This window comes from Calypte anna, chromosome 3 (assembly GCF_003957555.1).
Source record: "Calypte anna isolate BGI_N300 chromosome 3, bCalAnn1_v1.p, whole genome shotgun sequence".
In the NCBI taxonomy this organism is placed as follows: domain Eukaryota; kingdom Metazoa; phylum Chordata; class Aves; order Apodiformes; family Trochilidae; genus Calypte; species Calypte anna.
This window is the reverse complement of record NC_044246.1, coordinates 78,822,464-78,835,946: the sequence shown is the minus strand read 5'-3', so window position 1 is coordinate 78,835,946 and position 13,483 is coordinate 78,822,464. Positions and strand designations below refer to the sequence as shown.

The 13,483-nt window shown below is 37.8% G+C and overlaps 1 protein-coding gene across 1 annotated transcript in view; it reads left to right on the top strand.

Annotated features, from left to right (window-relative positions):
- PHIP (pleckstrin homology domain interacting protein) overlaps positions 1–13,483 on the top strand; it is a 111,673-nt gene that overhangs the window by 53,345 nt on the left and 44,845 nt on the right. Inside the window, exons 16-19 of the mRNA XM_030446811.1 lie at positions 3,070–3,198; positions 8,121–8,346; positions 11,862–11,999; positions 13,054–13,237. Of these exons, the coding sequence (XP_030302671.1) occupies positions 3,070–3,198; positions 8,121–8,346; positions 11,862–11,999; positions 13,054–13,237 (677 nt within the window). The remainder of the gene's footprint in view (positions 1–3,069; positions 3,199–8,120; positions 8,347–11,861; positions 12,000–13,053; positions 13,238–13,483) is intronic.

The following is a 13,483-nucleotide window of genomic DNA, read 5'->3' as shown; positions in this document are numbered from 1 at the left end:
GCTCTCTATGTCTTTCCAAACCCAAAAATTGTTAATGCTTTCCTTAGCAGGTTTACCTACTCTGCATTTCTGCTACTAATCACAGTCAGTTCCATTTGAACCAAGTTTTCAGTGCCATATCATTACAGTGAAATCTAGCTAAGTTGAATGAAATATATTTTCTTGGTATTAAAAAATCAGTTCTTTTACTAAAGAAAGTCGGCTAAGTTTGTCTGGTACTCACTATTCTTGCTTAATTTGCATTTTACTTTTTTTTTTTTTTTTCCCCTCTTGTATCTTTTTCTTAAAAACTAGGTTTTAAGTCTCACACTGTCAGGTCAGAAAGGCTTATTATTGACCTCTCTCTAGAGTTGGTACTATGTTTTCATATAACAAACTTATTTTTATGGATCTAAGACGTGTTACTTTGTGTTCTAGTTTGACAGCTGTTCTTCTTTGTTCCGAGTGAAAACAATAAGCTCTGTTCAACAGAGAGGAAAAGAATAACTTCCCTTTTTCATTCTCTTATTTCATCAACATTCCTCCCTTCATGATGTACCAATGTCCATTGTTTTCCTTGCTAGTGAAAATAGCTTAATTCTTGGTGCTGAGACAGAAAGTAGTTTTAACTTAGTCCTTGTGTAGCATCACTGGTTCTTCCCTGTTTGTGGCTGTAGAGTCATTACTACTTGCTTTGCTACTAGTAGTATCTTAAAATGTTCACTCTTGGCAACCCTTTGTTGGGACAGCTCTTAATTGACCAGTGCTTTTTCTGTTCTTCTAAGTAGTCTCTTCTGTTTACCATTATCTTTGGTATCCTTCTAGCAGGGAAAGGTTCCAGACAGAATGAACAATACATCTTCTTTGGACATGCTCTTCCTATAGTTTGTGCATCTTTGGTTTAAAAGGGATGGAGCAGGGAAAGCATCCTCTTTCTTGCTGAAGTCTTTTATTTAGCTTGCTATTCACTGAATCACCACAGCTTCCTCTTACGCAAGTTAACATTTAGTTTGTGTTCCAAATTACCAGCTTCGTTATGTTAGTTTTATTATTGAAGAAATTCCATTGTAAAGTGTCATTTATTAATCCAAACATATTTTGGTTTTAAAAAAATTCTACTGGGTACATGCTGGCAGGCTTTGCCCTTTAATTTGTTGTAGGAATGATAATTATATCTTGGAAGATTATCCCCATTAGTAATTTTTGCCCTTATAATATTAAAAAACTATTTCCAAGTAATTGTATATGGGACTTGAGCAGTTTTACTGAAAGATCTTACTGCTGTCCTTTCCAAAAGCACATTTTAAACCAGATTCTGACCACACTTAAGAGTAAAACTCTGTGCTTTACTAATCACTGAAAAGTGGCTCACTATTCTTTTAACACTCACTATCTGGGCTTTCTTGAAAATGTTCCATAAAAATAATTTCTTGCTGGGAAGAATGAGAAAACGTCATCTTAACAGTCTGATTTTTTTCCTTCTATTTCTTGTTTTTCCCCTAGCCATGGTAGGCAAATCTTTGTATACTAGGCTCTAAGGAGAAACATAAACTTCTATTTATGAAGGACTTGAATGTTAGGAAGCTCGTTACTTTCACATTTCCTTAGCTGGAGGAAAGAGAAGAGAATCAAAATTTCTATGTAAAGCTTACTCTTGGACTGAATTTCCTTCCCCTTTCCACCTGCCTTCCCATGTGTCTCCCTTTGATCTGGTGAGCTTTCTACATACAAAAAGCCACAAAAAGTTGTAACTTTGCTTGGTTGTTGAATCTTGCTTAGCCTACATTTGTTCTGCTTTCTTAGCTGTTGTGATGTTAGTGTCACTCAATAGAAACTGTTTTTATTTTCCATCTCTTTCTGTAGAATACTTCTGTTAAGAATTCATTTCCTCAGGAATAATGAGCAAAATAGAACAGAAAGCTTGCACTGATTTCTGTTGGTTTTTTGATAATCCAGAAACTAATTTGACTTTAGTGGAAAGTACTCGTATATTAAGAAAGCCCTTTACAAATACATGAAAGCACTAGGAATAGGTGTAGCAGACTCTGCCCTTGGGGTCCATGCAGGAATGTGGGTGTGGATGTGGGCAAAAGAATTAGACTTCTTACCTGTGTCTCAGCCTGTAAGTTAGTGAGAACAGTACCTACCTCACAGGTTTTCCAGGCTTGGTTTGTTAAATTTTGAAAATAATGCTGGTGGCCTCTGGGAGGTTCTACAGTAGAGCACAGTGTTAGTGCCTGCAGGCTGAATACCATTGGTTTTTTTTTCTGGCAGTGTATAGGCCTGCCACAGTTAGGGAAAGAATTTTGTTTGGTGTCTCTAAAGAAAATGCAAAAGTGCTTTGCTGGGGAGAATAGAAAGGGGCTTTCTGAAGAGGTGCTGAAGACATGAAAATTCAGAGTGGTGATTGGTCACCTCTGCTTGATTGACAGGTTGCAGGGAAAAACAAAAACCCATTTGTTCTGGCTTAATGGAACTGGAAAACAGAAAATGAGTATCAGGTAAAAATTCCTTTTTTAAAATCTTTGCAGTTCTCCTTTAAAAAGTGGAGTTTTTACACAAATCTACACCTCCCCCACTCCAATGTATTAGGAGTAGGAATGACAGAAAGAGGCAGTTGCTAAGTTGTGTAATGTGGGTTGTCCACATCAGTGCGTTTTGTAGTGGGCAGGTGTTCTGCAACACCAGAGCAGCCAAAGCTACTGGGCTAGCTTAGCAAGAGGCAGAGGATTGGAAGGGTGCAGTGACTAAAGCCCTGAACTGGACCTAGCTCTCTGGTTAGGCTTACTAGCAGGACGTTCAAGGGGAAGCTTTTATTTTCACTTCCTATACTGTGCCTGCTTTGTGGATAAAAGTCTGTCAGTTTCTACTACTATCAATTTGGCATCTCTCATGAGCATTATTACAAAATTCACTAATTAACTGAATAGCTTAAAAGTAAAGTATGTTTTAAAGTACCTTCTCTGTAGCAGTATACTGTCTTACAGATATTATAATAATTTTCAACATCACCAGCACAGTTTTGAGAATCATAATTGAAAATTATATATTTCTGGTAACTTAATTATTTTGTATGTTGATGTATTTCAGATTGAAGGACAAGGACATGGTGCAGTTTTTGACTGCAAGTGCTCTCCTGATGGACAGCATTTTGCATGTACTGATTCTCACGGTCACCTTCTGATTTTTGGCTTTGGTTCCAGTAGCAAATATGACAAGGTACAGTGCAAAATGAAAATAAAAATGTTAATCTGTGTTGAATGTATTCTTGCAAACTCCTTCATAGCTTTATTTCAAGAGGGTGTATCTTAACACAATTTTCAGCCATTAATGTGGGATGTTTCAGATTCCTGGTGAGAACATTAAACTTTATTTCACTGTATTTTGTTTGAACTATGGAAACATGCTACTAAGCTATTGTTTACATAGGAAGTTAAAAATAATTATAAAAACAAGTACAAAAATTACCCAGTCACCATCTACTCTCTTAAGTGACAAGGTTACAAGTTTCTTGTAAGGGATTCATGTGAATAATACAAGTAAACTGCAGTGGAATTGGTAACAGTTGAACATTTTGCTTTAACTGAGATAAAATTCCTGCTATCTGTATTTAAACATTTCATTGCTTGGGAGACAGCTGTTTATAATAAATGTACCATATATTCTAGTGATACAGTTTTGTATCTCCTAGGGAAGTTCTGCTGTTGTGGATGCCTTAGTGCTTACACAGCAATGTTCCAATGTTACTGCATGATTAAAATATTACATTTTTATTCTAATGTCATCGTCTACTTAATGTATTTTAAGTGTGGGTGTCTTGCCACAGACCCTCATGACTGTAAAGATAACATGGTGGTGGTTTTTTTTTTTTCTCTCTGTGGGTGAACGTGCCCTGTCAACTATATAGGTTACCTAGTTTAGAATTGCCACATGGTCCTAGTTGTTCTTTTGCCACCCAGGGAAGAGGTGAGGTGTGTCTGCTCTCCCTCTTTCTGAGACTTCAGGAAATACTTGTTTCTGCTTCTGGTAGCTGGTACTTGAAGGTTGTTGGTAAAGCGCTGACTCTTTGAACTCTGGCCTTGAAAGCATTTCAGCAAACAGCAACACAGAGGGGCTTGAAGGAAGGAGAGCAAAAGGAATTTTAATCTTTGTTTTGTAAGCCAGTACATTTCTTTCTGTAGTCTGCTAGCTCTTGTTTTGATGGTCCCTTCAGCAGCATTTGTATATCAGGGATTTTTTTTGCTTTCCCTGTCTCGCAACTATAATTTGAAGTACTTGGTACTTGGCTGCTGTTGCTGTACCTCAGCTATTAATAGCTGAGCATTTCCCCTTCCACTCCAAAGGAAACAAACAAGCAGCCATACTACAAGCAAGGAAAACCAGCATTATCAGAGAGTTTTCAAGGTCTTTGTTTTTCAGAGTTCTCACTTTTTCAAACTTTAAATTCTGTTGCACTAGAAACATTTTTCTCTCACCATGTCTATGGATTGTTCCAGCTTTATTTTTCTCTCTAATACTTTTTGAAGTGCATGGTTCTCTGATACTCAGGAACATTGGAAATGGAATTGAAAACGAGAGCCTTTTTGTCTCTGCTGTGATAGACCAGCAGTTTCCTTTACACTGTCATTTGAGAATTTACCTTGTGAGGGATTTGATCTGTTTGAAGAAGGGAAAGAATTGCTTTTCACTTCTTGAATTCTACAATCTCTTTCTTATCTTGGGGCTTTTTCACTGCAGCTTTTGAGAAAAAGTATGTTCAAATTTTTTCATTCATTGGGTGCTCGGAAATGATCCTTTGCAGCTGATTCTGTGCCATTGGTAATCTTGGTCTTCTTGGCCATAGAAGAAATGGGAGCAAATAGGAATTAGATTTGTTACCTCTTTACTCTCAGGCTTCAACTTAAAGAAACCTTAGCTTGGAAGTTTCCAATCTTCTTGTCTGGTTCCATCTCCATTTCTCTATGACTTGCTTTGTGGAAAAACCTAAGTACAGACAGGTGGGTGGTGGGGATTAGGTGTTACCTTTGTCCTTCTGCCCTCAGATACTTGTTGTGTTTTGGTTTTTTTTTAAGACACTATGTGAGAATATGCTCTGGTAGGACCTGTGGTTTTTTGGCTTTAAAGTGGTTTTCATATACTCTGGGAAATTATTTTTATAGAAGGAAAGGAGTGTGGTAACTTGTCCTATACTCCTGCCTTTGTGAGTTGTGCTCAGGACAATAATTATAGTTGAGATAGTGTTAGCTCTGCTGAGATATCAGGCTCTTGGTTTCCACACATATTTTTTCTTGTTATTTATCTGTGTTCCCAATTGTCTGGAACCACCACTCAGGTGCTTTTTTTTGTTTGTTTTTGTTTTTTGTTTGGTTGGTTGGTTGGTTGGGTTTTTTTGTTTGTTTGTTTTTACCCCAGTAGTCCTGGCCATTGTGAAGACCATTGAGGTTGTGGTGTTTTGTGGGTTGTTTTGTTTTGTATAAGTATTTTCATGGAGTAATTCTTTGAGGGGGGAAAGAATACATTTGCTACTTGCTTGGGGCTCCTTTGTTATTTGACCCAATTAAGGGAACCCTGACCCAATCTCAGCTGAGATTTCTGTGTGTGTGAAGCTCATCAGACATGAGAGATGAGCTCAGCTCACTCTTAGCAGGGCACATTCACTTTGTTGCTTAGGTGGAAGCTTGCCCAGGAATGCCTGACTGTCCTGAAGCATAAGGTACCTTTTCTGTTTATTTTAAATCCTAGACTGGACTAGGTCTCTGAGCTTTCTAAGACTTTTAAACTCCTGTAGACTGCCCAAATCACAGTTCTCTTTCTTCAAGTGGACAGCTCCAGTGTGGTGGATTGGTGCAATAGGGGGAAAAAGAGGGAAAAGCCTCTTTGCATTTGTGTTGGTGTGAGCATTTGGAGAAAATGAGCATTCTGAATATGTAGTGTAGTTAGTAAAGGAGAACCTATTTGTAGAGCTTGTACCTCGTGGAAAGCTTTTTGAATGAAACCCAGACTGGGTCTGTGAAATCATTATGTACAGAGGTCTCATGGCCTAATGGTGGTGATGTATCATCTTTTTGTCATGAACTTATTCTCTGAGGATATCAAGAAATAGGTCTCATTGTTAGTACTTGTAAGTAGCTGTCTGAACATAGCCATTTGAGTTTTTCTAAAACATCTTTAGTTCTTCTGATTTTTTCTTAGGACTTGAAATAGCCTCAGGGCAAGGTTGTTGCCCTTGGTTCCAGTTGGGATATTGCAGTATTCTACTTGAGAGAGTAGGTCTGAGCCTTGATTCTTCATGAAGTGACATTCTTATCCTATGGAGCAGGAAATTATTTACTCTCTCTACCATACTTGATTACAGTACAGAGTACACAGAAGGGTAATTGCAGAGTCACTCATTATCTTGCACCAGAGGCTAGTCTGGTAGAGGTCACTGAATCTAAGGAAGTTTTTTTCAGATCTTACCTTTGCTTACTGAACCTGGAATGCACTGTACAACCAAATCACAATACATTAAAACTCAGTATGCTTATGCTATTGAAAAATCTTTTTCAGTGTGGAAAGTACTTAATAAGAAAATTTACACTTGGTGAAGGTACTTGGGTGCTCTGTTATGATTCCAGGGGATCTCTTATGTTCTTCTAGATGACATGTGTCTCTTATCATCTTGAGCTATTTGAGCTGAGGGAGCAAAATTGTTAACAAGGCTTTGATTCTGTCAGTCAGAGGCATGAAGGTACTTGCATGTTTCTGATTCAGTCTCTTTTAAGAAATCTGTTAACAAAGTATCCAGCAAGAAGGCTTCATCCAGTCAGGGCTTCTTACTGCAGCTGGATCTCACCATTTCCATCTGTACTTTGTAAGGATAATCTCTTGAATCCCTGAAGTAATTTTTTTGCCACTGCATCTTTCCATGCAACTTCCAATTTTCTTCCTGTTAGTTTTCTGATTTTTTTTTTTTTGGAGGGGGGAGGGCTCTGGGTCCTGTGAGTCCTGTGACATTTATTTAATTTTAAATCCAGTTCATGTGGATGCATGTAGTCACTTTCTGATGTAGTAACTGAGGGATGTTTCTCTTCATCTTTCCTTCCTGGTCTGGTCACATCCAGGAGAGGACATCCTCTGTCATTGAGACAGAGGACCTCCGAGTAGACAGCACAAACTCTGCCTTACTAATTTATACATAAGAAATTACTGAAAATTGTGTTATGGACTGGTCAGAGTAGAGCATGCTCTTTAGAAATTAGAGTATGTTTTATGACATCTCAGGCATTCCTCTGCTCATGCTCAAATACCTCTCTAACACCTAAGATGAGATTTTTTTTTTAATTTTTATGCTTTGAGTCAGTCATTTAATAATTATTATGCAGTACTGGCAATCTGTTTTGCATGAATGTTGATTTTACCGCTTTTTGGGGATTTTCTTGATGGTAGGTAGTGTTGGGATATGTAGTAAACATATCAGTTTGTCTTCTGTTCTCTTCCCCTTTTTGCTGCCTTTCTCATTGTATCATTCTGAGATTCACATACTTGTGGAGCATACTATTTGGACAAAAAAATTTGTCAGTCTTGAGTGTCTGTGGAAAGTCATCTAGGATAAATTATGAACAGGTGGACTGAAATCAAAATAAAATTTTGAGTCTCAAAATTCAACTTAACAGTTTTAGTTTATCTACTGCAACTTTTTTATGTATTTAGCATTACAGTAGGAATATATATGTTTGGCTCTTGGTATTAAAATATTTGGCAATGATGTGATGTGATAAATGTTTTCCTATTCCTCCTCTTCCTACACTACAGCTCATAAGTCTGTGACAGTTTTCATTATCAGAATATATATTCATATATTCAGAGTATAGAAGAAAATTTGTAACCTATTTAATATGTCTGTGCTGTGTTCTGTAAAATGTCTTCAAGCAGTTAAGTACTGCCACATAGCCCTGCCATTCAAATGTTTCCTGCTGTCAAATGTGGATTGTTTTCCTTGTTCTATAATAGAGAAAAAGGGTACTGGGGGAAAAAAAAATTCTAGAGTCATTAAATTTTCTACTTCAAAGTGAGATAAGCAGATCAGCTTAAAAACCTTGTTTTTGCATGCTTTTCTTAATAGGTTCTTTAAAAAAATTACAAAATGACTTTGTTTACAGATAGCAGATCAGATGTTCTTTCATAGTGATTATCGGCCCCTTATCCGCGATGCCAACAACTTTGTCCTGGATGAACAGACACAGCAGGCTCCACACCTTATGCCTCCCCCGTTTTTGGTTGATGTGGATGGCAACCCTCATCCTGCAAGGTATCAAAGACTAGTTCCAGGTCGTGAGAACTGCAGGGAAGAACAGCTTATTCCTCAGATGGGAGTGACATCTTCAGGTATGGAAAATTTCACTTCAGTCTGTATGTGTCACAGGATCACAGTAGTCTATCTACACAGAGTCTATCACCTCCAGGTGATCTACACTTTCACTCTGTTCTTTTTCTTAATTTGAGTGTAGTAGCTCATGTGCTGTGGAAGAATTGAAATGTCCTTGGCATTGATTGCTTGAGACAGTTTTGCTTCCAATACTGTCATTGACTTGGTCAGTATTAGTTGATTCTACAATGCCAGTTAGCTTGAAAGTCATGTTGTTGGAATAGTGTGTGATGCTTTGTGACCTTGCAGTTGATTTATTTGGGGTAAGATTTGCTCCTTCAGAAAGTCCACTGATCTTCCACAGATCAGTTTTAACAGGTAATACCTACGTGAAGAGAAGAATGAGAGGACACCTGAAACGTGCAAAATCGTCTCCCTCTTTAGATGAAGGCAGTCATTCAACTTAAGCTTTTATGATTTAGTTAGAAAACTCTGGCGACTTGATGAGGATACAAAATCTAGGAAGTTATTTGGAAATTGTATTCTCCATGCACACAACATGAGAGGAATGTGTATATTTTGTGCCAGTTGGAAAGGTGGTCCACATTGGTGAGGATGTAAAAACAATGCCTATTTGTTTCTTGTCAGTAGTTCAATATTAATATAAATAAGCAAACAATGACTGGTGAAAGTGGTTTTAAATATTTTAAAGATAGGCATTGTTAAGTATTTGTATGTTCTTATAAATACAGGAAAACTGACTGTGCCTGTAAATGTGGCTTATATGTACACCATACTTAAACATACGGGGTGGACATTCCAGGAAGGTTAACCAGCAGTATTGTTACCAAAAGATCTCTTTATCCTCATTTGTGGACCAGAGGATTACAAGCCATTGAAATCTTAAATAATAATTTATAAGGGGCATTTATATTTCCTCCAAAATTCTAGGAACAAATGCTATCTGAGAAGCAATTGTAGGCAGACTAAACATCCTTTCTGGTTTATGCATGCCATGTTTTATAACTAGCTTTTTAGCTAGTGGCTTTGAAGCTAAATTTGGCTTTCAAGGAAGGATTAGATTTTGATCTTGTTGTTCCAGATCCAGCACAGAGCCATGACATTCTGAAATGCTGCAGATTTGAAAATGTGGAATCAGTCTTCAATATAGTATCATAGAACTGTAGAATTTTCAGGGTTGGAAGGGACCTGTAAGATCATACAGTTCCAGCCCCCCTGCCGTGGGCAGGGACACCTCCCTCTAGATCACTGGCCTTAAAAAATTCCAGGGCTGGGGCTTCCACCACCTCTGTGGGCAACTTTTTCCAGTGTCTCATCACCCTCATGGTGAAGAACTTCTTCCTAACATCCAATCTAAATCTACCCTCCTCTAGTTTGAATCCATTCACCCTGGTCCTGTCACTGCTTAACATCCTAAAAAGTCCCTCACCAGCTTTCTTGTAGCTCCCCTTCAGATACTGGAAGGCTACAATGAGTTCTCCTTGGGAGCCTCTCCTTTCCAGACTGAATAACCCCAACTCTCTGTCTTCATAGGAGAACTGCTCCAGCCCTCTGATCATCCTCATGGCCCTTCTCTGGACATGCTCCAGAACATCCATGTCCCTCATGTAACAGGGGCTCCAGAACTGGATGCAGTACTCTAGGTGGGGGTCTCATGAGAGCTGAGTAGAGGGGGAGAATCACTTCCCTCAAAATCCCTTATATCTTGAGACAAGTCAGACTCTTTACATAAACTAAACAATATTAAATGTAGTGGCATGGCTACATGATGTATGTGACAATGATGTCTGTAGTGTTTTATTCAATAACCAAAGCCATCAACCAGACTGATGGAGAGCCAGAGTGATTTTAGAGAGACAGGCATTTTTCTACCTCAATACAGCTTAGCAACAGTATATGAAGTCTTATGCAGAGCTGAACTGTGTTCATGTATTTCAGATATTCCTTTCCACTGAGGAACCTCCTTGATTTCTAAAAATTTACTGTGGGATTTGATGGATCTCCCTCAGAGCCTTGTTAATTTATTTCTTGTCGAGTTTTCAGTAGAGGCGTATAAAGTAGGGGGTATTCAGGTAGTCATGCTTGATGTACTGCTTAGGTGTACATGAAGCTCCCTTAAACCACATTATTTGAACAATCAAACAAAGTGTCCTTAATATTTAATTTAAAAAAAACCAAAACACCTTGCTGTTACTTGTGAAGGCAAAATTTCATAAGCATAAAACCCATTCATTTTGTTTAGGTAGCAGTTTCCTTATTTAAGATCATTCTTGGATTATTAGTAATATTTCCCAGTTTTCAGTAGACAGGCTGCTCATGAGATCACCAAGTAAATCTGACTGTCTCGCCACATGAGTCAGAAGACATCCAGCTGTGGTTATACCAGAGCTCATTCCATGAACCCAAGCTTCTGATGCTTTAGGGAAGTTGCCTTCAACTGCAATAACCTTGAAACCCTGAAATCACTCTGTTAAATATTTATGTTCTTTCTGCATACTATCATGTTATTACGAGATGCCTGCTTCTCTCTAGCCACATAATCAGACCTCTTAATTTTGTAGTTCAGTTACTTCAGTATCTTGTATTTGATCTTGCAAAGTGCAGTTTATGCTATGATGTACCTTTGGAATCGTGCTGGAAAATAATCCCTGTAGCTTGTTTCTTTGAGCATTGTCATCCCTCATTAGAAAGTTTTGCCAGTTTTGCTTTTCTTGACCAGAACTTCCCATTTCTCCACCATCTAACTGTTTTGTGTGGAGGAATCAAATTTCCTTTCCAAATCATTACTGTATCCCTTGCCTTTTTCTCCATACCTTTCTAATTTTTTGTGACATTTGTGAGTATGATAATTTTTGTGTTGTTTATGCTTATGTGATGTGTTTTTTGATTGCTGCACAGAAACAGTATTATCACCTTGTAATCACTTCTGTGAGAACAATTTCCTGTCTTTTATTCAAGAGACCTACCCCAAAAGGAGGTATTCTGGCTGCTTTGCATACCAAAGAAAATTAGCATTAGTTAGCCTGTGTAATATTTATGCCTATATGGAGCTCAGTCAAGCATTTTTACTTCTCACTGTTCTCCCAATAGAAAATTCTTTCCTCATTTAGTTACACCTTCTTGCTGTAGTTTTTACTGAGGCCTATACTAGGGTGTTTTTATAATGTGTTTGGGATAGGCTAAGCATGCATTTGAGCAACTTATATTGACTTAAGCTAGACAAGCAACAGTTGTATTAAGCTTCTGTGACTTGCTAGCACTTGATCAGATTTAAACTTTTATTAGGAGTGGCATGTGATCACCTTGTCTCTACCACAGAAAATACAGTGCTCTCAATATTAAGAGAAAAATCATTTTGTTTAAACTTTGGCTGTTACAAATATATGCATTAGCCTATACTTATATATGTGATTATATACTCAGAAGTTTCAAAGTTAAAACTTAGACGAGTGGTTTGTAAAATCTTTTTTCTTCAACATTTGTCTGTTGTTCTTTTGTGTGTTTTACTTCACAGGATTGAATCAAGTTCTTAGTCAACAAGCAAATCAAGAAGTTAGTCCATTGGATAGCATGATTCAAAGACTTCAACAAGAGCAGGACCAGAGACGTTCTGGGGAGGCAGGAACCAGTAGCACCACCCGCATAAGCAGAGGTAGATGGCTGGGGAGGGGGTGGGTGCTGTGGCTTTTCTCTTGAAACAGCTGGGAGCTGGAAAATACAAGTCACTTTATTATGCATGATTTGTACTTCCTGTTGAACTACTGGAAAGGAGAAGCCATAGAAAATAATACAGCTTTCCTATTATTTTTTTTTTTACCTTTCGGCAGAATTTTGGGATTCTTCACATTAGAAATTTGTCTTTGTTAAAGCTGTTGTCTGCTCATTCAGGAAATTTGGAACTGTGTTCCCTCTGAAGTAACTGACCTACTGTTCAGCCTGGAATTGGGCATCTACTTGATTGAAATCTAAATTGTCTCAGATAAGGAAATAGGAGGGAGAAAAAGAGGAAAGAGATACTTGTTTCTCTGTATAGCTGATCCCTGTTTCAATGGCTTGCAGTAGATTACAGAGTAGTTTTCAACACTTAAAAAATCATGGTTGACAGTCCACTGGAGTAAGCAAGAGTAGTTTGTGTGTGTAAAGATGTGGGAAAATGCTAAAATTTTCCTGCCATGTATGTTTGGAGGATCTTGCATGTGTATGTGGTTTTGTTGTGGTTTTGGTTTTCTGATTGTTCTTTCAGTCATTGCAATTTCTTGTCTAAATTCTACAGCTTGGTTTCCTAAAAATCTCCAGTGCAGTGGCTTCATTTTTAAGAAAATAGAAGTCTCTTTAAGGAATACACTGATTCAGTGAGATAGCTCACTGTTTTATAATACAGATCTATAGTACAGTAGCAAGTCAGCTTCTCATGGATGTTTTTGGAAGCATCCTCAAAGCAGACAAACATTTGCTTCACTTCCTGCTTGCTGATACATCTGCTCCTTTTCAGTATGAATTTTTAGACTGCTGCAGCCTGTAGCTGTTTAAGTGTGTGCTGTGGTGACTATAGAAATTGCTGAAATTGTTATATTCTCTTAGTATTTGATTTATTTTGAAGCAGAAGATTAAGTAAATTTTTCCCCCCTCTAATTCTGAGTTTCTCTTCTTAAATGCTTCCCTTAGAATTTCAGATCAAGTGAAACTTTCACTTTTTGACTTTTTAGGATCTGTAAGTTCTACCTCAGAAGTACATTCTCCACCAAATATAGGATTGAGACGTAGTGGACAGATTGAGGGTGTGCGTCAGATGCACAGCAACGCCCCAAGAAGTGAAATAGCCACTGAGAGGGACCTTGTGGCTTGGAGTCGAAGGGTTGTGGTGCCTGAGCTGTCCTCTGGTGTGGCCAGGTAAGTAGAAGTTTGCAGTGAATTTTGGTTTGGTGAATTAAGTTAAACAGAACTATTTGTGTGGTATTTACCTGATACATGGTCTCATATTTCTTACAAAATCTGTTATAGTTTGGAATCAGTTGGTTGCATATCACTCAAAAAATCTTTGAATTTATAGAAGTAGTGTGAATAAAAGGCATTTAATAAATGTCAGGGTAATATAAATTTGTATATACAATGTGATCGAGCTGTTTCAAAGTTTTC